This window comes from Pelobates fuscus, chromosome 2 (assembly GCF_036172605.1).
Source record: "Pelobates fuscus isolate aPelFus1 chromosome 2, aPelFus1.pri, whole genome shotgun sequence".
Lineage (NCBI taxonomy): Eukaryota > Metazoa > Chordata > Amphibia > Anura > Pelobatidae > Pelobates > Pelobates fuscus.
Window position 1 is genome coordinate 142285459 of NC_086318.1, and position 26678 is coordinate 142312136.

The 26678-nt window shown below is 39.4% G+C and overlaps 1 protein-coding gene across 3 annotated transcripts in view; it reads left to right on the forward strand.

Annotated features, from left to right (window-relative positions):
- The window catches only part of FGF12 (fibroblast growth factor 12), a 527041-nt gene that overhangs the window by 94747 nt on the left and 405616 nt on the right, over positions 1-26678 (forward strand). For 2 of the 3 annotated variants that reach the window (XM_063442786.1, XM_063442787.1), the window contains one exon: positions 13341-13364. In XM_063442786.1, coding sequence (XP_063298856.1) covers positions 13341-13364 — 24 coding nt within the window. Of the gene's footprint in view, positions 1-9621; positions 9690-13340; positions 13365-26678 lie in introns of those variants that run through there. The other variant, XM_063442785.1, reaches the window with a different exon arrangement.

Consider the following 26678-nt stretch of genomic DNA (forward strand, 5'->3'; position numbering starts at 1 on the left):
TATATAGGAATTAATAACCATAACATATTCAGTGATTTGTAATGATCATGGTGCCTGGAGACTTTATGGGCACATACAGAGATGAACCCCTTTGATGGAGTGTATCTCTAGCTCCCGTAACGTCATAGGAACCAGTGGGAACTAGAGTTATGATCTTTGAGAGTAGTCATTTGATTCTTACAGTCAATGAATGTCGACCGCTGTGATTTTTGATTTCTGCAACCTCACAGAAACCAGAATCGCGTCACTGGACCACCAGTGAGCATCAGAGCTGGGCGGACAACCAGGTTAGGGGGCCAACTGGGCTGTTTACTCCTAACATCATAACCGCTACATGTTTGTTTACCTAGTGTTACTACTCACTGATAATCTTGTAAATTTATGTTCATGGTTTATGACTTTCACCTATCTGATCCTTCCTATCTTTTTATCCCAAATGTTATCTCCTTTTAGTTTTTCATCTCTAATTAATTACCTCAATAGCCCCATGTCTCCCCACCCATAATAGTGTGTTTTATTTCTCTTTTTTTTTCTAACCTCAGACCTTATATTTCAGACTGGGCCCCTTAAAACAGCATTAACACCCAGCACTCCCAAGCAACCAAGTCCTGCTGAATCTTCAGAGCAGAGGTATCATCTCTGGAAGATTGCCCACCCACCCCTCCCCACACCATCCCACCCCATGGTCGACAACTTACTTATAGATAGTGCACATCAGCTGGTTTCCTTAACACACCAATCAAATCACTAAACCTCTCCTCACCTGAATTTATTTAACACACTGCATCCTTACATTGGTTTAATCACTCATTGATATTTGTGTGTTTGTATATATGATCTACATATCTATATAATACACCTTTTCTAATGTTCTCCCTTCTATTTTTCACTTTAACACTAACTTCTCTCATCACTAAAATATCCCTATCCTTTCACTCACCTGTCCCTAGCAACACCATAATTATTACTTCCACCTTACTCCCCTCCCCTCTCTATTCATCCCATGCACTCTACACATACCTTTCCAGCCTATCTCCACCAACTCCTCCCAAATCCTCTACATACATACCCTCCTACAAAACTTTCAAATCCTACTCCCACCTTCACTTCCTTTCTATCCTTCTGCTCCTAGCTGCTGGTGATGTCTCTCCTAACCCCGGCCCCCTCGCAACAAACTCAGCACATACTAACCCAAGGATCCACACTAATCTCATACCCATCTCATGTTCCTCTAAATCCTCCTTCAATACTGCCCTCTGGAACGCACGCTCTGTTTGCAATTTAACTAAATCCACTGCTGTCCATGACTTCTTCATCTCTCGTTCTATAGATTTACTAGCCATAACAGAAACCTGGCTCTCCCCCTCTGACACTGCCACCCCTGCATCTTTGTCCTTCGGTGGTCTCCAACTTACCCACAACCCAAGAAACTCTGAATGTAAAGGTGGTGGTGTTGGGTTTCTCCTCTCCCCTCACTGCTCTTTTAAACCTCTTCCCACCCCCCCTTCTCTCTCTTTCCCATCATTTGAAATACACTCAATTCGCCTTTTCAAACCCTTCTCTGCTAACATTGCTGTTATTTACCGCCCCCCTGGTTCCCCTCTTCTCTTCCTTGACCACTTTGCTGCCTGGCTACCCTATTTCCTCTCTTCTAACATTCCATCCCTAATTCTCGGGGACTTCAATATTCCTATAAACCCACCTTTGACCTCTGCAGCCACCAAACTACTTTCAATGACTTCCTCCCTCGGGCTATCGCAGTGGGCAGATTCTCCCACCCATGTAGCTGGCAATACCCTTGACCTAATCTTCACTTATGCATGTACAGTATCTAATATCTGCAACACTCCATATCCACTCTCTGATCACCACCTCTTATCATTTGCTCTCACACACCCCCTCACCCAAAAACCACAGCCTAACCCCCCTCAACTCAGGAGGGACCTTAATTCTCTTGATCTCCAACAGTTGTCAGCTGACATTGATTCACAACTGCTGTCCATCCCTTCCCTCTCCTGTCCTTCACAGGCCATCTCCATATATAACTATACTCTTACATCTGCCTTGAACACTGCAGCGCCACTCCAAACAAGCACCTCGAGGAGGACCCGCCCCCAACCATGGCATACTAAATCAACGCGCTACCTGCAAAGATGCTCCCGTTGTGCTGAACGCTCCTGGAGGAAGTCTCGTACACAATCAGACTTTCTCCATTATAGATTCATATTGTGTTCATACAGTGCAGCCCTTGCCCTTGCCAAACAGTCCTATTTTTCCACTCTCATTAGTTCATGTTCCCGCAACCCCAGGCGTCTCTTTCACACCTTTAATTCTCTTCTTTGCCCTGCTGTGGCCACCCCCAAAACTAACCTTACTGCTGATAACTTCGCATGTTACTTCACTGACAAGATTGAACAGCTAAGGAAAGAATTCTCCCCTCCTTGCCTTTCTGTTTCTCAATCACACATAGATCATGCCTTTCCTACCCTTCAGACATTCTCCCCAGCTACTGACCAAGAGGTGGCTGCTCTTCTTTGCTCCTCTCGCCCCACCACTTGCCCGCTCGATCCTGTCCCATCTCACCTTATTAGATCTCTCTCCACTTGTCTCGTGCCTTCTCTAACACACATCTTCAACTGCTCGCTCTCCTCTGGCATCGTCCCTGCTGACCTTAAACATGCCACTGTAGTACCTATACTAAAAAAACCATCCCTCGACCCATCCACCCCCTCTAACTACCGTCCCATATCCCTGCTCCCTTTTTCCTCAAAGCTTCTGGAAAGACTTGTCTTTACCCGTGTGTCTCATTTCCTCAATTCCAACTCTCTCCTTGACCCTCTTCAATCTGGCTTCCGCCCTCTCCACTCTACAGAGACTGCCCTCATCAAAGTTACTAACGACCTAATCGCAGCTAAATCCAAAGGCCACTACTCCATACTAATTCTTCTTGACCTCTCAGCGGCCTTTGACACCGTTGATCATGCTCTCCTTCTTCAAACTCTTCAATCGCTTGGTCTCTGTGACTCTGTCCTCTCATGGTTTTCCTCTTATCTCTCCCAACGCTCATTCAGTGTCTCCTTTTCTAATGATACCTCCTCCCCTTGCCCTGTCTCAGTTGGAGTTCCCCAAGGCTCCGTCCTTGGTCCCCTTCTATTTTCTCTTTATACTGCCTCTCTTGGCAAACTTATTACCTCTTTTGGATTTCACTACCACCTGTACGCTGATGACACCCAGCTATATCTCTCCTCCCCGGACCTCTCCCCTGCCATCCTGCAACGTGTCACTGCTTGCCTTTCTTCCATCTCTGACTGGATGTCCTCCCGCTTTCTGAAACTCAATCTCTCAAAAACTGAGCTCCTTGTCTTTCCTCCTCCTAATACTGATCCTCCTCTTTCGCTCTCCCTCCAAGTTTGTGGTACCAACATCAGTCCATCCTTGCAAGCGCGCTGTCTTGGCGTCATACTTGACTCTGGTCTCACCTTTGAGCCTCACATCCAGCATGTTGCCAAATCCTGTAGATTCCATCTTAAAAACATAGCCCGCATCCGCCCCTTTCTTGCACCAGATACTACCAAGGAGCTTGTCCATGCTCTAGTAATTTCCCGCATGGATTATTGTAACCCTCTCCTGATTGGTCTCCCCAATAGCCGTACTTCACCCTTACAGTCCATAATGAATGCTGCTGCTAGATTGATTTTCCTCTCTAGTCGTTTCTCTCACACCTCACCCCTCTGCCAGTCCTTACATTGGCTTCCTGTATGCTATAGGAGTCAATTCAAGGTACTAACTCACACCTATAAAGCACTGAACAACTCTAGCCCCTCTTATATCTCCTCACAGATCCATAGGTATGTCCCTTCTCGGTCTCTCCGTTCTGCCCGTGACCACCTCCTGTCCGTTGTCCGCACTCGTACGGCCAACTCGCGCTTGCAGGACTTCTCGCGGGCGGCTCCCTTCCTATGGAATAGCCTGCCTACCGCCATCAGACTCTCCCCTAGTCTTGCATCTTTTAAGAAGTGCCTTAAAACCCATCTCTTTAGAAAAGCTTATGGCCTCCAAGACTAACCTTTACCTCACATACCTGTCTCTTGCCCTCTCCTAAAGGGCAGCCCACCTTATTTGATTGTAAATTCCTGTCCTAATGTGTTTTACACCCCACCCCCTATAGAATGTAAGCTCGTTTGAGCAGGGTCCTCTTCAACCTATTGTTCCTGTAAGTTTATTTGTAATTGTCCTATTTATAGTTAAATCCCCCTCTCATAATATTGTAAAGCGCTACGGAATCTGTTGGCGCTATATAAATGGCAATAATAAATAAATAAATCAAGCAGTAGTGATTATGATGCTTGGAGTAACCCTTCAAAGGAACAATATACTCCAGTTAGTAAAATAAAAAAAACTTGCTGAAATAGCACTGCAGGGTGTTTAAAATTGCAGCCTGCTCTTCCCCCCTCCTGTTTTAAAAACAAAATCCATCAAAATGAGACAAAGACTGCCTCCGTTCAGCATCCCAATCCGACTCAGACTGGATCACATTTCAAATCCAATTCTTCTCATAGATAGACAAAAGGTGCATGCATGGCAATCGCAGCGTTCCACTAATCAAATGTGGCTCATAGAGAAGCATTCAATCCAATGCTACAAAATACATCAGAGGACCTTCAACATCCTCATGCAATCCATAAGATTGTTGACTTTTAAAAACCGCTAAGGTTCTTAAATGCACTATCAAAGAGACAGCCCCTGAACATGTTTTTACCCCAAAATGACAGAGCCACTTCACCTAGACCACTATTTTAAACAGAAACGGGGCACAAAGCCACATGATGTATTGATTTACTAGCATTACATTTTATTTTCAAAGAAAAAATAATACAAACAATCCCCTTGTGAATTTATGTCATCCTCTGCAGCTAGAGACCTCAGATTTCTCCTCTCCTCTAAGTAAATGCAATCAATGTCAGTCACTTTCAGTTTCATGAGATTTATAGTAGTGGCAGTAGATGTTTTATATTAAGGTAATAAAATATCACTAGCGTAAATTGACACTGCAGTCACCAACACAAAATGTATACATTTTATTGTTTTACCCCTAAATAATTAACTGCATTCATTTCAGCATAGTTTTTTTTCCTGCATGTTAGCCCTACATCCTCTGTCCCACATCCCGGTTTACATTTAAATAAAATTGGTTTTAAAGGACCACTATAGGCACCCAGACAACTTCAGCTTAATTAAGTGGTCTAGCTGCCAGGTCCATCTAGGATTAACCCTTTCTGCTGTAAACATAGCAGTTTCAGAGAAAATGCTATGTTTACATATGGGTTAATCCAGCCTCTAGTGGCTGTCTCATTGACAGCCGCTAGAGGCGCTTCTGCACTTCTCACTGTGATTTTCACAGTGAGAAGACGCCAGCGTCCATAGGAAAGCATTGAGAATGCTTTCCTATGGATTGGCTGAATGCGCGTGGCTCTTGCTGCGAATGCGCATTCAGCTGATGACATCAGATGAGGGAGGAGAGTCCCAGCGCCGAGGGAGCCTGACGCTGGAGAAAGGTAAGGGATTAACCCCCTTCTCCCCCTTCAGCCCGGTGGGAGTGGGACCCTGAGGGTGGGGGCACCCTCAGGGCACTATAGTGCCAAGAAAACAAGTTTGTTTTCCTGGCACTATAGTGGCCCTTTAAGTACCATTACAATATTAAAGTGTAAACTCTCCTGCCAACTTTAAGGCAAACCTCTTCCATTAGTCCTTCACTAACAATTAAACTTTTGCTTTCAGCTAAAATGCAAACACATTTAGGATATGACATTGTTATTTTTATGAACCCCAATAGGGTACACATGGCGTGGGCAGCTGCATTGTAATGGTTCTATAATGGTAAGATAAAAACAACATAGTATGAATGCTCTACCCATATCATCTCAGTGGTAGTTCATCAGGCAATTCATATTTTACAAAAGGTAAACATTGTATGGAGCTAAGTGAATTTAATACATTTCTGAAGGTTTATTTAGTATATAAAAAACTAAACAACAGAAAATCCTCTATTTTTAGCAAAAGCCAATATTGTTTTTAAATATACCGTATATACTCGAGTATAAGCCGACCCGAATATAAGCCGAGGCCCCTAATTTTACCCCAAAAAACTGGGAAAACTTATTGACTCGCGTATAAGACTAGGGTGGGAAATGCAGCAGCTACTGGTAAATTTCTAAATAAAATTACATCCTAAAAAAATTATATTAATTGAATATTTATTTACAGTGTGTGTGCGTATGAGTGCAGTGTGTGCGTATGAGTGCAGTGTGTGCGTATGAGTGCAGTGTGTGCGTATGAGTGCATTGTGTGTGTGTATATTAATTGAATATTTATTTACTGTGAGTGCAGTGTGTGCGCGTGAGTGCAGTGTGTGCGCGTGAGTGCAGTGTGTGCGCGTGAGTGCAGTGTGTGCGCGTGAGTGCAGTGTGTGCGCGTGAGTGCAGTGTGTGTGCGCGTGAGTGCAGTGTGTGCGCGTGAGTGCAGTGTGTGCGCGTGAGTGCAGTGTGTGCGCGTGAGTGCAGTGTGTGAGTGCAGTGTGTGAGTGCAGTGTGTGAGTGCAGTGTGTGAGTGCAGTGTGTGAGTGCAGTGCGCGCGTGCAGTGTGTGAGTGCGCGCGTGCAGTGTGTGCGTGTGTGTGATGCAGTGTGTGTTTGTGTATGTGTTGGTGGGGGTGGGCATTTTGATTTATATTATTAATTATTTTATTAATTATTTTATTTTTTAATATTATTTTTTTTTGTATTATTATTATTATTATTATTTTTTTTTTCTTCCCCTCTCCCTGCTTGCTAGCTGGCCAGGGAGGGGGGCTCTTACTCCCTGGTGGTCCAGTGGCATTGGCAGTTCAGTGGGGGAGAGAGGGGGGCTGTCAGAGCTGTAACTTACCTGTCCTGCAGCTCCTGTCGGCTCCCTCCTCCTCCGCGCCGTCCGGTCAGCTCTTCTGTCAGCTCCCACTGTAAGTCTCGCGAGAGCCGCGGTTCTCGCGAGACTTACAGTGGGAGCTGACCGAGGTGCTGAACGGACGGCGCGGAGGAGGAGGGAGCTGACATGAGCTGCAGGAGAGGTAAGTTACAGCTCTGACAGCCCCCACAGCCCCTGTCTGTATTATGGCAATGCAAATTGCCATAATACAGACTATTGACTCGAGTATAAGCCGAGTTGGGGTTTTTCAGCACAAAAAAATGTGCTGAAAAACTCGGCTTATACTCGAGTATATACGGTAGATGTTTTTTCAATATGAATGTTATTTTTTCCTTTTTCAGAGTTCCTCGAGTATATACGGTAGACGGCAGAGTTATACTCGAGTATACACGGTATACGGTATACAGAGTTATACTCGAGTATACACGGTATACGGCAGAGTTATACTCGAGTATATACGGTAGATGTTTTTTAAATATGAATGTTATTTTTTCCTTTTTAAGTTTTAAAGGCAAGTTCAAACAAACTAAATAGAGCTCAGAGTAAAATGTAATTTTCCTTATAATAAATCACATAACTAAACAATGCTGTAGAATTTGTATGTTAGACAAGAAAGTAATAAATCATTTTTTTACCATGCAAGTTCATAATGTCCTGTCCTGATGTGTTTTATACCTCACCTGCTATAAACTGTAAGCTCGTTTGAGCAGTGTCCTCTTCAACCTATTGTTCCTGTTTTCTTGTTATTGTCCTATTTATAGCTAAATACCACCTCTTATAATAGTGTAAAGCGCTACAGAATCTGTTGGCGCTATAGAAATGGCAATAATAATAATAAGTCATCATATCAATAGTAATACAAAAAGTAAATAAGAACTTGAGAAATGAAATGACTTGTCCTTCCACAAAACAAGATTGGCTCACGATTGCAAACAATGAAATCTTTCTGAGTAATCTGATTGGCTGTAATGTCACAAAACAAATTACAAATCCATTATTTATCCTAGCCAAGTACACTGCTATGGATAGCTTGTGCAATAATGTCAATATGTCCTAGAGGTACAAACCTCTATTTGTTCAGGGGATGTTTAGAAGCCTGTCTGAAGTCTCAGCATTCTTTTCCTTGAACTAAAGGTTAAAATGTAACCTTGGCAAATGTGACAAAACTACACAGTGTAACCATGCTGGACCTTAAAGGAACACTATAGTCACCTAAATTACTTTAGCTAAATAAAGCAGTTTTAGTGTATAGATCATTCCCCTGCAATTTCACTGCTCAATTCACTGTCATTTAGGAGTTAAATCACTTTTTCTGTTTATGCAGCCCTAGCCACACCTCCCCTGGCTATGATTGACAGAGCCTGCATGAAAAAAAAAAAAAACGGGTTTCACTTTCAAACAGATGTAATTTACCTTAAATAATTGTATCTCAATCTCTAAATTGAACTTTAATCACATACAGGAGGCTCTTGCAGGGTCTAGCAAGCTATTAACATAGCAGGGGATAAGAAAATCTTAATTAAACAGAACTTGCAATAAAGAAAGCCTAAATAGGGCTCTCTTTACAGGAAGTGTTTATGGAAGGCTGTGCAAGTCACATGCAGGGAGGTGTGACTAGGGTTCATAAACAAAGGGATTTAACTCCTAAATGGCAGAGGATTGAGCAGTGAGGCTGCAGGGGCATGTTCTATACACCAAAACCGCTTCATTAAGCTAAAGTTGTTCAGGTGACTATAGTGTCCCTTTAAAGGTTATTACATGCTGAAAAGTACATCACATAGTAACATATACCTTAATGTGTTGTTTCTACTTACTACTGTTAAGCAAATTAAAGGGGAACTGTCACGTATCTGGAATTTATACATATATATTGATTAAAAATCTTAAATATCACCAACACAATGTGTTAACTTGTCTTTCATGAGATGATCCTTTTTTCCTGTAAATGTATATGAAAGGGTTAGCAAATTACATGATACGCCATTTCAGACAAGGGAAATAAAGGGCAAGCATTGCCGAAACATTGTTTCATCTCTCCTCTTCTCTGTATGCTTTCTCTATGTTTATTCCCAGGTGCAAAGGACACAGCTTATAATAATGATTGGCAGGGAGCTAAGGAGGTGTGGATTTTTACATTTAATTTTAAATGTATTATTAAAAATCCTAGGAAATGAATGTTCCTCTTAAAAAATATGCATTTATTTCTTGCAATATAGACTTAGATTTAATATTTTCGGATTAACTTTTATAATGTTTTTTTTCCCCAGAATATAAAAATATCAAAACACACATTAAAAAAAATATATATTATTGTATCATTAAAATATATATTTTCAAACTACTAAACCATTTCTAAAGCTTAGCCAAAAATGTTAAATCGAGGCCATCATCCGGTATACGATAAATCTAATAAAATTAGGGTAAATTGAGAGAGAGAGAGAGAGAGAGAGAGAGAGAGAGAGAGAGAGAGAGAGAGAGAGGGGTAGATTATGTTGTATTGAAAGTTTGGATAAATAGAAACAAGCTCCATAGATACAGACAGACAGAGACATTTGTATTATTCTGGGGGGTATGTATTAGTACACGAGGTTTATGTATTCGTAGTAAGTTGATCTTTGTGTTATGCATGGTATACATTCATGGCATACACCAGACCAGAAGGAATAAGTCAAACACACAATAACCCCTCTACGTCACTGGGAAACATGGCAGAGTGTGAAGAGGAGCAAGGTCAGTGTACTGAGAGAACTTCTGATTCTGCAGATTTTACTACTTTTTATAACCTGTGCTAGTAAAATACATATTTAGACATACATCGGTGTAGGCTAATTCTGGTCTGGATCGACCAAAAATAGATCTTATATTGTACTATTTTTTACAGAGATTCATCTGTTATAGCGAGTGCCAGTAACATAAGCAATAAGGAAAATGTTTCCTATGTCAAAGCAGCCTGAACTGCATGTGCTGAGAATTATGTCACAAATTGTTCTGTTGTTCTGTGATGACAACGTTTAATAATCTAGAAATAGATACAGAGAATGGGCATGATGCCACTAACGGAGTTCAGGTCTGCAAACTAGTATTATTTTTGCATATTTATGACATTCCTCATATGTTTTTGTAATGGTTAATTCCTGTAAACAAACTAGTGAAAGTGTAAAATTACCTTATAACACCAAACCTTGCAAGCTTTTTGTTTTGCAAAATTCAATATGTATGTAAAATTAAAAAAATTGTAAAGTTTACCAAATGTTCCGAGCAGGTAGTAATATTATTTAGGAAGTATTATTTGTAAATTGTTCATTCTACAAATTTTAGGTGTTACAAAGACAATCAGGTTTTATTTTTCATGAATAGAAAGATTTTCAGCAAAGAGAAAGTTTTGAAAACTCTGTTGTAATAAAAAAAAAAAAGCCTGTATTGCAATAAAAAGTAAATCATTAAGTGAAAGTCATGTTAAAAATAACCCGAATAGGATTGGTGTAAGACAAACTTGCTGTAATCCATGACACCTCTCTTTTCTGCATTACCAAATGGAGGTCAAAATACATCTCTTTAATGACTTGGTCACTTGATCTTAGCTGAGATTTTAGCACAAATCAACAAATATATACATTAAATGTGATCATAATCTATACAAATGTCTTATGTAAAAGGCGTACTCAGGTTACCCAGCTCAGTGAAGTGGTCCTGTATGTTTAACCGTTCTGCAAAAAGAGCAATGTTTACTTTGAAGCGTTAAACACATCCTTTGGCCAGTAAAACACTGGAATACATCCTTTCCTATTAAAAGCCTTGAATGCACACAGCACTTGATGTGGGGGGCATTGGATTGGCCATCAGCACAGGAAGCCATATCTCCTCCATGTGAAAGGAGGATAGATGTCAATAGGGGTGAATTATTAGAAAAGGAACGCTATAGTGATAGGAATACAGGTTTGCATTCCTAATTCTCTAGTGCTACTTTAGTTAATCCAATAATTTAATTACATTTAACAATAAAATTATCACATACTTCAGTGCAGCTTATCATATGCCTAAACATGACATCATTTTGTATTGTTTCTTTAATTGTTTTATAAGAAAATTGCACGCAAAGTAAATAAACATAATTTTAAATGATTTGTATGCTTTATTTGTTTTTGTACAACATTGCACAATGTGTGCCCTAATGGAAGGGCTGCCAGGGAGTTAGGGGGGCCATTGCTTCCCTTGCCACTATCATAAATGAGTTGGGGACTGCAGTTTCCCATGATGCTTCTGCTGATGAATATAGCAGGACATACATTGTGAGGGCACCTTGTAGAAGGGGACATGGGATCTTGTAGAAGGGAGGGCAGTGGATCTTGTAGAAGAGGGGTCAGGGGCTCTTGTAGAAGGAGGGGAAGAGGAGAGGGGATCTTGTAGAAGGGGGCAGGAAATCTTGTAGAATGGGGCAGAAGATCTTGTAGAAGGGAAGGCAATAAATGTTGACCTGTATTTTCTGAGAAATAAATATGCATACAAGCGTATCATTTTTTTTTTTTTTTGGGTGGGGTGGATCTTGAGTGAGTTCCCACACTTTTTTCCCCTAGGACTTGACCCCTGTAGCATAAAAAAAAAAAAAAAAAGTGATTTAACTCCTAAATGGCAAATAATTAAGCAGAGAGAATGTGTAATAATCTATACATCAAAACTGCTTTATTAAAGGACCACTATAGGCACCCAGACCACTTCAGCTTAATGAAGTAGTGTGGGTGCCAGGTCCATCTAGGTTTAACCCTTTTTGCTGTAAACATAGCAGTTTCAGAGAAACTGCTATGTTTACTTTAGGGTTAATCCAGCCTCTAGTGGCTGTCTCATTGACAGCCGCTTGAGGCGCTTCCGCGCTTCTCACTGTGATTTTCACAGTGAGAAGACGCCAGCGTCCATAGGAAAGTATTGAGAATGCTTTCCTATGAGACTGGCTGAATGCGCGCGCGGCTCTTGCCGCGCATGCGCATTCAGCCAGGGACGTTAGAAGAGGGAGGAGAGTCCCAGCGCTGAGGGAGCCCGGCGCTGGAAAAAAGTAAGGGATTAACCCCTTCCTTCCCCCTCAGTGCTACAGGAGTGGGACCTTGAGGGTGGGGGCACCCTCAGGGCACTATAGTGCCAGGAAAACGAGTATGTTTACCTGCCACTATAGTGGTCCTTTAAGCTGAAGTTATTTTGATGCCTTTATTATCCCCTTAATTTTGCCTTTTGGATTTCATTTTGCTACAATTCAGAGTTTATTGTAATATTCCACACACAAATAGCCCTAAATTCATTGACACAAATACACCACTGCATTCAAGATGTGATGCTAGTTTTGTTGCTGTGAAATTCTGTTCTTATGCACTCATATGCAAAGAATTACAATGCTCCACGACATGTGCAATGATTTATTATTATTATTATTATCTGCTGCTTTGCAATGAGATAGTCTTCCAGTGCCTCTTCCATATGGACTCTGGATCCAATTCTGCACTCCATATGGCATACATCTTCTTGGAACTGTAAGATAGATTTCTTCATGCATTTGATAAGTTGTAAATTGTGTTATAGACTATCTATGTATCTATGTATCTATCTATCTATCTATCTATGTATCATCTACCTATATTCGCTCTCCACTGTACAGAATTAAAACCTTTGTCACTGATTTAACCTATGAGATCTCCTTACTGTATTTGAAAATGTCCCAATAAGCAATACAATGTAGGACATCACACATTTTATGTTCAGCAACTCTCCTTTTATTTTCTCAATGCTAATAACAACTCGTAATGTTTTCCCATCAGCTAATTGAGTTTTGATTGAAGCTTGCTTGTTGCATTGGACCAGTAGAACAGTGGCTTCCAAGAAATCCCAAGGCATCCCTTTCAATTTGAGTTTAATGGCTATAAATCCAATCTGCTCGATATCAGGAAGGGTCACTGCTGTTAGATATTCTTCATTCACAGTCCAAATAGATCAATTAAAGAGCAGCCAGTAAAGGATAATTAGTGTTTTATTATGGTAATGTAATATGGTGAAATCAGCAGCAATTCACAGATTTATCTCTAATTAATCAGCGGCAATCTGCAGCCAGATTATTTTAATGAATCCGATTTCATTTCTCGTGTGCCTGTTTTCTGAAGTGCATTAAACACTGTAGACATAGCTATATAACCAATTGATAGTCATTGTGGATTTCAGTGACCGAAAGGGAATTACGATGTGAATTAGTGGACAATAGTGAAATATACATTTTAAATCGATTACATATACACTATGTGAGTATATGCATGTGTGTAGAAGTAGTGAGTTTTACTCTGCAGCTTTCCCTTCTGTCTTACGGCAGTGTCTCACTAATTGTTTTCTTTTTGTTTTTTTAAACAGTGTTGGGATCAAAAGGGGCGGAAGGTAAATACAAAATCTTTTTCATTTTTTTATCTATATACCTTGGCAATTAAAATATTGCATAGAAATATATTAATTATATTTTTATTATTTATAAAGCAACAGCAATATTCAACAGTACTGTGCATAATGTAAAGGCTCTTAAATGGGTTTAATAAGTGGGTTATGACTAAACCAGAGTTAAAGCTATAGTGCAGTATATCATAAATGATGACTGAATCACAGGCATAGTAACAATATTAATCCTGTAATCATTAAATGAAATTTTGGAGTAGAAGAAGAATTTGTGTTGGTGAACACTAAAGGTGCATACGTTGTTATATTTTGCATTTAAATTGTATATATTGTTATATAACTTGTCTTATTTGTTCTATAATTGAGAAGATACAGTGAGGGGAAAAAGTATTTGATCCCCTGCTGATTTTGAACGTTTGTCCACTGACAAAGAAATGATCAGTCTATAATTTTAATGGTAGGTGTATTTTAACAGTGAGAGAGAGAAAAACAACAAAAAAAAAAACCAGAAAAATGCATGTCAAAAAAGTTATACATTGATTGGCATGTCAATGAGTGAAATAAGTATTTGATCCCTTATCAATCAGTAAGATTTCTGGCTCCCAGTTGTCTTTTATACAGGTAACACGCTATGATTAAGAGAACACTCTTAAATGGAGTGCTCTTAATTGCAGCGTGTTACTTGTATAAAATAGAAGCAATCATTCAATCAGATTCCAAACTCTCCACTATGGCCAAGACCAAAGAGCTTTCCAAGGATGTCAGGGACAAGATTGTAGACCTATACAAGGCTGGAATGGGCTACAAGACCATCGCTTAGCAGCTTGGTAAGAAGGTGATTATTCACAAATGGAAGAAACAAAAAATAACTGTCAGTCTCCCTCGGTCTGGTGCTCCATGCAAGGTCTCTCCTTGTGGAGTTTCAATGATCATGAGAATAGTGTGGAATCAGCCCAGAACTACACAGGTGGATCTTGTTAATGATCTCAAGGCAGCTGGGACCCTAGTCACCAAGAAAACAATTGGTAACACACTACGCCGTGAAGGACTGAAATCCTGAAGTGCCCACAAGGTCCCCCTGCTCATGAAAGCACATGTACAGGCCCATCTGAAGTTTGTCCATGAAAATCTGAATGATTCAGCGGAGAACTGTGTTAAAGTGTTGTGGTCAGATGAGACCAAAATTTAGCTCTTTTGCATCAACTCAACTCGCCGTGTTCGGAGGAGGAGGAATGCTGCCTATGACCCCAAGAACACCATCCCAACCGTCAAACGTGGTGGAAACATTATGCTTTGGGGGTGTTTTTCTGCTAAGAGGACAGGATAACTACACTGCATCAAAGGGACGATGGACAGGGCCATGTACTGTCAAATCTTGGGTGAGAACCTCCTTCCCTCAGCCAGGGCATTGAAAATGGGTTGTGGATGGGTATTCCAGCATGACAATGACCCATAACACACAGCCAAGGCAACAAAGGAGTGGCTCAAGAAGAAGCACATTAAGGTCCTGGAGTGGCCTAGCCAATCTCCAGACCATAATCCCATAAAATAAATCTGTGGAAGGAGCTGAAGGTTCGAGTTGCCAAACGTCAGCCTCAAAACCTTAATGACTTGGCGAGGATCTGCAAAGAGGAGTGGGACAAAATCCCTCCTGAGATGTGTGTAGACTTGGTGGCCAACTACAAGAAACATCTGACCTCTGTGATTTCCAACAAGGGTTTTGCCACCAAGTACTAAGTCGAAGGGGTCAAATACTTATTTTACCCATTGACATGCAAATCAATTTATACATTTTTTGACATGAGTTTTCCTGGATTTTCTTTTGTTATTCTGTCTCTCACTGTTAAAATACACCTACCATTAAAATTATAGCCTGATAATTTCTTTGTCAGTGGACACATGCTCAAAATCAGCAGGGGATCAAATACTTTTTTCCCTCACTGTAGGAAAAAATATACATTACCAAAAAACACAGTGATAGAATCATGGAAATTACAATCCACAGCATCTGTCTGCAGGAGCAAGGCTTTTGGGTGCCTGAGCATCATGGCTAAATGTAGTCCACGGGGCATCTGCAGTTCTTTGTTAGCTCTTTGTCATAGTATTTAATTAGATGTTTGTGAACTACATTTCCCATGATAGAAATGGAAAGGAATAGCTGGGTGCAAGAAAAAGATGTGGAAGGGGAAGACACATGTAGCCACGCACATATGGGGTGCCCCATACAATGTGAACTTATTTGTCATTAACCCCATGACAAATGTGTGCTTACATGATGCCATGTGTTGCTAAGGGGGCTGAAGCCCCAGATGTTGGACTCTTTAGCCATAGATCTCTGCAGACAGTGAAGGAGTGGAAGATATTAGTATTTCATATTTTTAGTTTTATCATTTGTAATTGTTTATCTCAAAACAGTCTCCTGATACAAAACAAAAGATCACCAGTGTAGTGCTCCACAAGGCTACTAAGAGGAGTTTGCAGGCCCATCAAGTCACAGTTGGGAGAGGATTGTGGGGAAAATAACTTTGCTGTACACCCCTCTGCTAGTTAGGTAGTATTGTGGGATTGGATTGAATACCTAGATGTTCATCATGTGCTTGTTTCCAGCTATGCTTTCATTGAGATCCTGGAGTACAAAAACCACATGTTGTTCATGGGTAGAGAGGAGAATACATAATATGGAGTGTCAAAGAAATGTCATGGTGTACCCACACCTTTCTGTTAGCGTAGGGTCATCACATTTTGTTTGGGGTTCAAGCTCTAGGTGTGGATCCTAGGAATACCATGCCACAACACCAAAATAATTAAGTGGATACTGTTACATCCCATAGGGATGTAGGTATCATGTAGGTATCCTGTAGGTGGGCACCTCCATCTTAGCTCCCTGTCAATCATTGTTCTAATCTCCATCCTTTGCTCCTATCAATCACCATGGAGAAAACCTACAGAAAAAAGGGAAAGCTGAAAACAATGTTTCTATTCCTCCACCTCATGTTTTCTCTGGCTTTGCATTGTTTGAGCTGAATCATGATGTATTTTGCTAAATCTCATGAAAAAAAACATTAACACCAAGTTATAGGTGATTTTTAATGTTTTATTCAATAGAGTACTTTCCAGAGAAGTGGCTGTTACCGTTTAAGTATGCAGCAGACACAATGACATATATTTTAAGGCAATTCACACAGTAAATAAAAAAAATCTTACAGGAAAAAAAAATTACTTTGATGTATAGGATATATATATATATAACACTTTACATAAATTATTATTATTATAAATGGTTATAATCTATCAAATAAAAAATTAATACATTATTGAAAAACAACCCCTTACTTCACCCCTGTGCAATGCTTCTCTCATATGTGTTAATAATAATAATGTGAAATGTGTTATATGTTATGATTGATTATTACAGTGAGAGTAATATTATTTATAACAACATCCCTTAGAGTCCCAGGCTTCCCCAAACTCCGGCCCTCCAGATATTACTGAACTACAACTCCCATGATTCTTAGCCTATCTATTTCATTCATAGAACCATGGGAGTTGTAGTTCAGCAACATCTGTAGGGCCGGAGTTTGGGGAAGCCTGCCTTAGACTGTACATTGCACAAATCTGAGTGTTTAACAGACGTTGATGGGTGAACAGTCTCAGTAATTCAATTTACTTAAAAAAAAAAGTTGATGATGAAGACAATGAGAAACTTTACAAATCTACGGTCAACATACTACAGCAGATTTTTATGTGAATAAACAACACCATTATAATGTTAATAACTTATTCTTAATCAACACATGCAGAATGATGATTTATAGTAAAGCATCAAAGGAAAGCAGTGGTAACTGTAATGTGAGTCATTTTATGGCAGTACAAAGAAAATACAGTGAGTTTTTTTGTTGCTGTTGCTTCAATGAAAATATCTGTGAACAACCAGATAATGGTTTATTTTCTCAGCAAACATTAAACATGCACATATCACCATCTAGTGGACAGAGAACAAAATAACTAGAATTTTTAATTACATTAGTGATTGCTGTTAAACTTAGTTGAACATTTTATGCAATTTCTTAAATATACATTCTGTTATCAAATTGGAAACATTTTCACTGTGCAACAGTGGATCCGATGTCTAGAAAGTAAGTGTGTTTTAGTTTCTGTTATGTTAATATTTAATAGGGCACTTTAAACACCATATATACTATAGCGAATTATCATAGTTATGAGGTTATAAGGATATTGATTAAGTTTCTTCCAAGTCTGTAATACTCATATTGTCTAATAAGAGGTGTTCAATACTGGCATATTGGGGGATATGTCTAGGCAAACCTTCATTAACTCTCTCAGCATGACTGGATTAATACAATCTGTTTGTCTCATTTGGCTGCACTGAAAGGGTTAGCGATACCCCAGCCTCCCTGCCTTCCTATATGCTGTGTGAACATGCAATGCATACTCATATTGTTTAAATAGACAAACAGGTGGTTCAGCGCTAAATGGCCAAACAGAACGTAGTATAATTAAAGGGATTCTCCAGTGCCAGGAAAACATATTCTTTTTCATGGCACTGCAGGACCCGGTTATGCCCATCTCCCTCCCATGCCCCCCATCCCAAGTTGCTGAAGGGGTTAAAACCCCTTCAGTGACTTACCGGAGTCCAGCGCTGATGTCCCATGGTGCTGGTCAGGCTCCGCCTACTCTCCTCCCCGCCGTCAGCCGGTGGGGGAGACTTAATGCGCATGCGCGGCAATGGCCGTGCACGCGCATTAGACCTCCCCATAGGAAAGCATTATTCATTGCTTTCCTATTTCAGTGACGCTGGAGTTCCTCACATAGCGTGAGGACGTCCAGCGTCTTATAACACACTTTTCGTGTTCTGAAAACACGGAAGTCCCTCTAGTCCCTCTAGTCCCTCTAGTCCCTCTAGTGTCTGATAGACAGCCACTAGAGGAGGACTTAACCCTGCAAGGTTAATATTGCAGTTTATGAAAACTGCAATAATTACACTTGCAGGGTTAAGGGTAGTGGGAGTTGGCACCCAGACCACTCCAATGGGCAGAAGTGGTCTGGGTGCCTGGAGTTTCCCTTTAAGGCAGAAAAGTTAGATTATGGGGTTCCCTCACCGGCCCCAAAGAGAGAGGATACACAATGAATTAAAAACAAGAGTAAGTTGTGCCTAAAAATAGACAAAATACCAACTATTAAACTAAAAAAAATAAAAACAGTAAACACTCCAAATGTATGAATATTAAAATATAAAAAGAGTAAAAAACTGTGAGGTGCAGCACATGTAATAGTCTAGTCCTTATTTGTATGTTTTTCTCTTGGCATCAGGAGATTACAGCTTCTTCGGTTCGAACCACCCATAATATAGAAATAGAAGCTAATATAGTGTAGTATGCCACAGATATTAATAGGTATATGCAATACGTAGTGATCCTACTTACATATTCAAGAGCTAGTCCTAGGATATACTCATTAATTTATGTGACATACTACACCATATTAGCTTCTTTTTCTATTTTATGGTTGGTTCGAACTGAAAAAGCTGTAATCTCCTGACGCCAAGTGAAAACCATAAAAATAGGGACTGGACTATTGCATTTGCTGCACCTTACAGTTAGCTTTCTACTCTTTTTATTTTAATATTCATACATTTGGTCTTTTTACTGTTTACAATTTGTTTTTAAGTTTAAGAGTTTGCATTTTATCTATTTTAGGCACAACTACCCTTGTTTTTACTTTCATATTGTATAAACATTTTGCATAAATAATGTGGAAGTGACTGAAGGGTGTCTTCATGCACTATAATCACTACAATAACCTACTGTGAATACAGTGCTTGGAGTGTTCTATTAAATGTGAACATGCATCATACATTGAATGTGCCAATTTACAGGTTACATTGGCAGTGAATTGATCAATATGGATGATTTTTTTAAATTAATTAACCAAACAAACAAGGTGCACACATAAACTTTGAAGAAATTTAGACAACCAAATATACAGCATCAGTGCTCACCCTGAAATATCTTGGCAAACTCTGATCTATACACAAAAATACAAAGGCAAAAACTGGTGTAACTTTAAATACAAATCAGTGGAAGTGTGAGTGTGATAAAATATACTTTGACATTTTTCCTAATGTGGTGTCTCTGGATCCACATGAACATTACAAATATGAAGGTTAAATTCTTCTCAATCTTTAGTCACTTAAAACTGTATGAAAGACATAAAAAATGCAACATAGTGTAAGACCATCAATAACAATACAATTAAGATAAAATATTGCATTCACAAATGTCAGAGCAGTACAGTCAGAAGGGCATGTAGAAAGGTCTAAAAGACTGGCAATATATAGAACACAAGTATATTCCGGCAATAGATTTAGTCCTCAGTCCACCCACTTGTGCCGCATCTGAATCTCTTCAAGGTGGAGCTTGTATCCAGTGTTGAAAATTCTGCTTTCTAAAGCTCACCAATCAGAGCTAATGAGTCTCTCCATATGGTTAACACATAGAAACATAAACTGTGATAAGAACCATTTGGCCCATCTAGTATGCCCATTATTCTAAATACTTTCATTAGTTCCTGGCCTTATCTTATAGTTAGGATAGCCCTATGGTTATCCCACGCATGCTTAAATTCCTTTACGGTGTTAACCTCTACCACTTCAGCTGGAAGGATATTCCATGCATCCACTACCCTCTCAGTAAAGTAATACTTCCTGATATTATTTTTAAACCTTTGCCCCTCTAGGGCAAACAGGTGTTGCCTATGTTAGGCTTCCAGCCTGAACCAAAAAGATGGCCGCCGGGATCATGTTAGGCGACACGTTATGACGTATCTCAGCCCAAACATTAGGAATCAAATCTCTATTTCTGGGCCAACATTCAACTCCCACAGGCTCATCCCCAGAGGGAATATCAACCAACACAACAGGGGAATCCCTTAATATTGGGACCTAAACGTGAAAAACAAAAATATGGCCGCCAAGGTTTATTCAGGTGACCTATATATTTGCCCCGGTCTATAATTTTAATGGTAGGTGCATTTTAACAGAGACAGACAGAATAAAAAAAAGAAATCCAGCAAAACGCATGTCAAAAAAGTTATACATTGATTTGCATGTCAATGAGTGAAATAAGTATTTGATCCCCTATCAATCAGCAAGATTTCTGGCTCCCAGGTGTCTTTTATACAGGTAAGGAGCTGAGATTAGAAGCACTCTCTTAAAGGGAGTGCTCCTAATCTCAGCTTGTTACCTGTATAAAAGACACCTGTCCACAGAAGCAATCAATCAGATTCATAACTCTCCACCATGGCCAAGACTAAAAAAAACTTTCCAAGGATGTCAGGGACAAGATTGTAGACCTACTCAAGGCTGGAATGGGCTACAAGACCATTGCCAAGCAGCTTGGTGAGAAGGTGACAACAGTTTGTGTGATTATTCGCAAATGGAAGAAACACAAAATAGCTGTCCGTCTCCCATGGTCTGGTGCTCCACGCAAGATCTCACCTTATGGAGTTTCAATGATCATGAGAATGGTGTGGAATCAGCTCAGAACTACACGTGAGGATCTTGTTAATGATCTCAAAGCTGCTGGGACCCTAGTCACCAAGAAAACAATTGGTAACACACTACGCCATGAATGACTGAAATCCTGCAGTGCCCGCAGGGTCCTCCTGCTCAAGAAAGCACATGTACAGGCCCGTCTGAAGTTTGCCAATGAACATCAGAATGATTCAGAGGAGAAGTGGGTGAAAGTGTTGTGATCAGATGAGACCATAATCAAGCTCTTTGGCATCAACTTGCCATGTTTGGAGAAGGAGGAATGCTGCCTATGACCCCAAGAACACCATCCCCACTGTCAAACATGGAGGTGGAAACATTATGCTATTCTACCCATCTATTCCATTACCGTCTGTGTCACTATACCCCACTCCCTCTAGCATGTAAGCTCATTGAGCAGGGCCCTCAACCCCTCTGTTCCTGTGCGTCTGATTACAATTACATGTTTGTTAGTCCACTCATTGTAAAGCGCTGCAGAATTTGTTGACGCTATATAATAATAATAATAATAATAATAATAATGTCTTTGCAAGACAGGTGCATATATGTTAATCCCTTTGCCTGTAAAATGTGTCTTGAATGCTTTGCATTTTCCATATCCATAGAGATTCTGGGTTTGTAGGATATGTGGCGAAGTAGTCTGTAGTAGTGCAGCATCTTTTACTTTATATACTCAAAACCCCCATTTAAGGTTTTTTTTGTTCATTTTTTTTGGTAATTATTCTGGCCAAACCTGGCAGCTACACAATTTGCACAAATTGAAACCTTTGACAAAGGCTACCAAAAGAAGGTGAGGATTTGTTTTATGTTCATTGCAAGACACTATTGAAATAGATAAGATGAATATTAAAGTGATTTTATGCAGCTTAGGTAGACCATGATGGGACCTACTTGCGCCCTAACCTGTGCAAATGTTATAAGTTTATTATGATGGTGCTTAATGTGTCATTTTAATTGTGGAAGGAGGCAACAAAGTACAGTTTTGCCTAGGATATCAAAAATCCTTGCACTAGCCCTGCATAAGCAATCAGTGTGACAGACATTAGAGAAGTGCTTAACTCGTTCATGTACACATTGTTCTTACAATGACAGGTTAAAAGGCCCTTCTGGTGGCCTCAAACCTCGATAAGAAGCAATTCTAATGTATGCTTGGACAATGAAGCTGGCAAACTAGGGCTTATGTCAAGCTATGTCACGTTATATCCATCTTGAAAATATCTGCAAATAATATACTTAATTAAGGGTTTGTGGTTCCCTGTATATGGCTTTAGTATATGCAGACAATTTTTTTTTTTTTTATTGTCTTTCTATAGCTCATTTCTCCTTTATGTTAAATGTATGTCTGCATGATTTTATTGAAAATAAACTATGTGTGTATAAGGCAGAATAGACATGTCAGTGGATTCGGATCTCTCATCATTAACTTTATGTAAGACAGACACCAGACCTTTCTAACTCTAATGAAGGTCAGTCAAGACTAGAACTTTATGTAAGACAAGAAAAGTGGAAGTTAGATTAAGTACGATGATCTTTTCTGCTTACAGATATGAATCAGGCTTACTGTATATTTTTTAACCTGAAGGAATAAATGATGTTCTAACAGTATAGTTCTGTATTTTGTTGCAACACAAATGGAGTTAAGTAAGCGGTTTTACCAATATTAAGTACAGTAACTGACAAAATCTCACAGTGATGGTACTGAGGTTTCCTGCTGGGTCTGGGATAGGAAGAATGCTTACTGTGTATTCTTTCACAGCTTGCAGTATCCTATTCCTGTATACACTGAATTCTGCATATCTTATTATTTTCCATTTTTCATTCGAGAAGCATGAGAGCGAGAACAGAGATTTGTCACCAGCAAATATGCAGCCTCAGGAGCATGTCTCACAGCACAATAGTTCTTATGATTAATTAGCATAATTAGTTTAATTGTTTCCCCTATTTATGTAATAGTTCTTGGAATATAATAGGATTGTCCTTCTTGTGTTAGTTCTGTTTCTGGATCAGCAGAGGGCATTTGTGTACCCGATAAGAAGAGATACTAGTAAAACATAATTGAAAATGTACAAGGTTAATCATTAAACAGAACAATAATATAATTAAATAATTATGTAATGAGATTTATGAGCTTAATCCGCTAGATTGTAAGCTCTTTCGAGCAACCTATTGTTTCTTTAATATTTTGTAATTGTCTCATTTACTCTTAAATCCGCCCCTTTATAATATTGTAACATGCTACAGATTATGTTGGCGCTATTTAAATGCTGATAATATTTATAATAATATTATATGGTCTTAACCTCTTTTCTTTATAGCATGGCACTATCACAAGGAGATCAAGGGGTTTGGAATTTTCCTTTCATCTTGCCTTATTAGCCACTCTCACGAGTACATGCCAAATGAACCAATTTCTCTCTTACAACTAGGTAGCCACACATTAACACAGATACAAAACTAGCAGCTTTGTAACCAACCAACACATGTAACTAGCCACTAATACATTTAACTAGCCACTAACACACATAACTAGCCACTAACACACCTAATTAGCTATACATACATACATACATACATACATACATACATACATACATAACTAGCACCTCACAACCAAACATATAAAACTAGAAAAATATAAACTACTTGAAACCAAAGAAAATAGTTACTTGCACACTATCCCACATCCCTATGCACATTTAAATAACTGGTGTATTTTTAAGTATCACTCCAATGGCCATTTAAGTGTAAGCTCACCTGCCACGTCAAGGCAAACCTCTTAGGTGGGTCCTACACTAATAATTCACTTTGCTGCTTTCAGCTTTTGGTAAAAGAATCTCTTATGAGACACAGAGGGGTGTTTTTCAACACCTCTATATACTTATTAACCCTTAATTGACAACACACGAGGTGGGCGGTAGCATTGTAAAACAATAAATGATAAAACAATTGTCCTAAACTAGCCACTCTGCTTTTTTATAATTGTATTTATATAAATATTGTTCTGTTATTCTTTATAAACCCTCCCTTCCACCATAAACCTAACTATACAATCACACATGTGTAAACACACACATCTAGACACTCCCTCTCTCATTCCTATATACACATTGACTTTACATATATAAACTTCATCAATGTCACATCTACTATTCCCTCTCTATCCCCCCTGCTGCTCATTGCTGTTGACAATGAAGAGGCTAAGGATTTCAGGAGATCTTCACATCTGCCCTTGGTGTCTAGTGGGGAGTGAGCTGTGCCTGCATTCTCTGGTAGCAGAAACAGCTTTGAGGCTCCACTTGCTTTCCTACAGGCATCCGCTGAGAGGATATGAGACTTCATTTTCTCCCAGTGTGGAGTCTGGTACTAGGTAGGGGTGTTTCTAGGTTTAAGAAACATCTGGGTCTGAATTCCAAAGCCAGACTTGATAACCCCTACATTAACCATGTGATGACACATCCCTGCCTTTCTATGTTACATCCCTCTATCCATGAACACCGTGCTGCTTCTGCTCTCTAGGATCCTGAAATGAAAGTGTAGCTGGAAACAAGCGCATGCTGCACTGCCAGGTATTCAATATGATCTCCGCACACTACCCAGCCCCCCCCTAAAGTCCAAGCCCTACCCTGCTCATGTAATACTAAAGCACACATCTAGGTAAGCACCCTAATTAAAGTAGAGGAAACTGAAAGCAGAAGGTGCTTACCTAAATCATACAGCTGTCATCCTGAGTAAACAAGGCAATTGGGGTGAGCAGGTTTTAACATGCACAAGAGAAAAAAGTGAGAACAGATAAAGAGTAATTAAATACACAAATAACTAGCACTGATGGGCCAGTTTTCTGAGTTTGATATGTTGACATGTCTATAATCCCAAACTTTAGTTATGTCATCCACTGGATTTGCATAATTATGGCTCATAGGAACCATCCTAAATTACAGTTGTACAGTTACGATGAGGGTTGGTCATATAATCCTTAAATTGCATGTGTTCACTATGATGGAGCAACCATACTCTTAACATATATCCAATAGTCCTAGGGGAGTGCTCCATGATCCCTACTTTATAATCCTAGCTGATATGGTTTAGAGACCTAAACGAAACCCTCACTTCTATTTAGTAACTTTCTACAGACACACTCCTACAAATATGCAGAGATATGCTATGTAACTCACTGTTTTATTTTGTACTACTCGCAGAGCCATTATGTATATGTAGACTAATGTATGTAAACTACTAAGGAAATTATCTGACAAATGTACCCCATTGATGTTTTCATCTTGTTGTGTAACCTCTTGGATGACCAATAACATTTTCATTCATCAAAAAATAACTCACTGGATTGTGATAAACAAGTCTGGAGACCCAGCACTCCTGATGTGCAGCGTGGATGCAGGATCCAAAGACCATTCAAAGTATGAAAATGGAGAAAACAATACCACAACTTCAAATGATATGCAAATAGGGATGTATGGTGGAAAAGAAAATCTCCATTTGCATATTATTTGCCATTGAGGCTCTGTTTTCTTCATTTTCATAGCACTGGGACGTGAGTCAGACCTCACCTAGTGTCTAGTAAAGTTATGTAACATAGATAAGCATTATTGGTATTCTAACTGTCAAATACAAGCTATGGTGCAACTGATATGGAGTAATAAAGAGCATGAAAACAGCAACCCATGCTAGTAACTGTTTCTTGAGCAGTCCTATTCCTGCTGTGATTTTGCAGGGAAGGAGAGGAAATAAAACAAGATGAAGTTTCACTGGCTTAACATGATCAAGTAGTTCTCAGTCCCTTTTCCATTCCTGTGCCTTGTGGTGATAAAATTGTGTACTGAATTCAACAGGACGCTATCACCAACACATTTGCCAACCAACCCAAACGTTATCCTTACCCACCTTCCTCTCTAAACCAACTATTCTAGCAGATTCTAACCTTAGTAAAAATCAGAGAACTCTACAAAATACTTCTCCTACCTGTCAATGTCTTGCTTAAAGTCATATTCTTTGACCCCATAAAACCAGATAGAATACAGAGAATGAGATCCCAACACAGCTTTGGAAATAAAAAAAAAACACTCAGACTAAATGAAACAAAAGAAGTGTGAGTCCTAATTTCAAACAGCTTAAAACGAGAATCTATACAGTTCCACTTAGTTGATTGAGGTTTTTAGTTTTAGTTTCTCAGTTGGCAAGAACGGTTAGCTTTGAAAAACAGAATGTACATGCTACCTGGCAAGCCTTATATAAAAACAAAAATATATATATTTTTTAGTGTAAAATGAACCACCACTTTTCCATAGATATAAAACTGCAGTTCTCTTAAAAATATTTTTGGTTTTATGGGAATGATTGCACAAGGACCAAATACATATCCATAGGCGGGGATTGTACCATCCAGGTGCACATATCTAGAGCTGAGTATAGGCTCCAGAAAATTGTAAGTGCAATTCCTTTCCCTTCATTTACTATCACTTAAGATCTCAACATACTACACTATATCCGTGTCTTTTTCCTTCTCTCCTCCATATCGCTCTGAGCTTGGGAATTCCTTCATAGGGAAAAAAAACAAAAGACATACATGTATCGGGCGGGCTAATATTCGCCTCTGTGTCCTTAATAAAATCATGACTTTACATCATGTTATTATTAAAATCTGGTAATTTTATTAAACGACACAGAGGCTAATATCATTCTAGTTCAAAGCTGTGAAATAACCGTAGATTCACAAGACC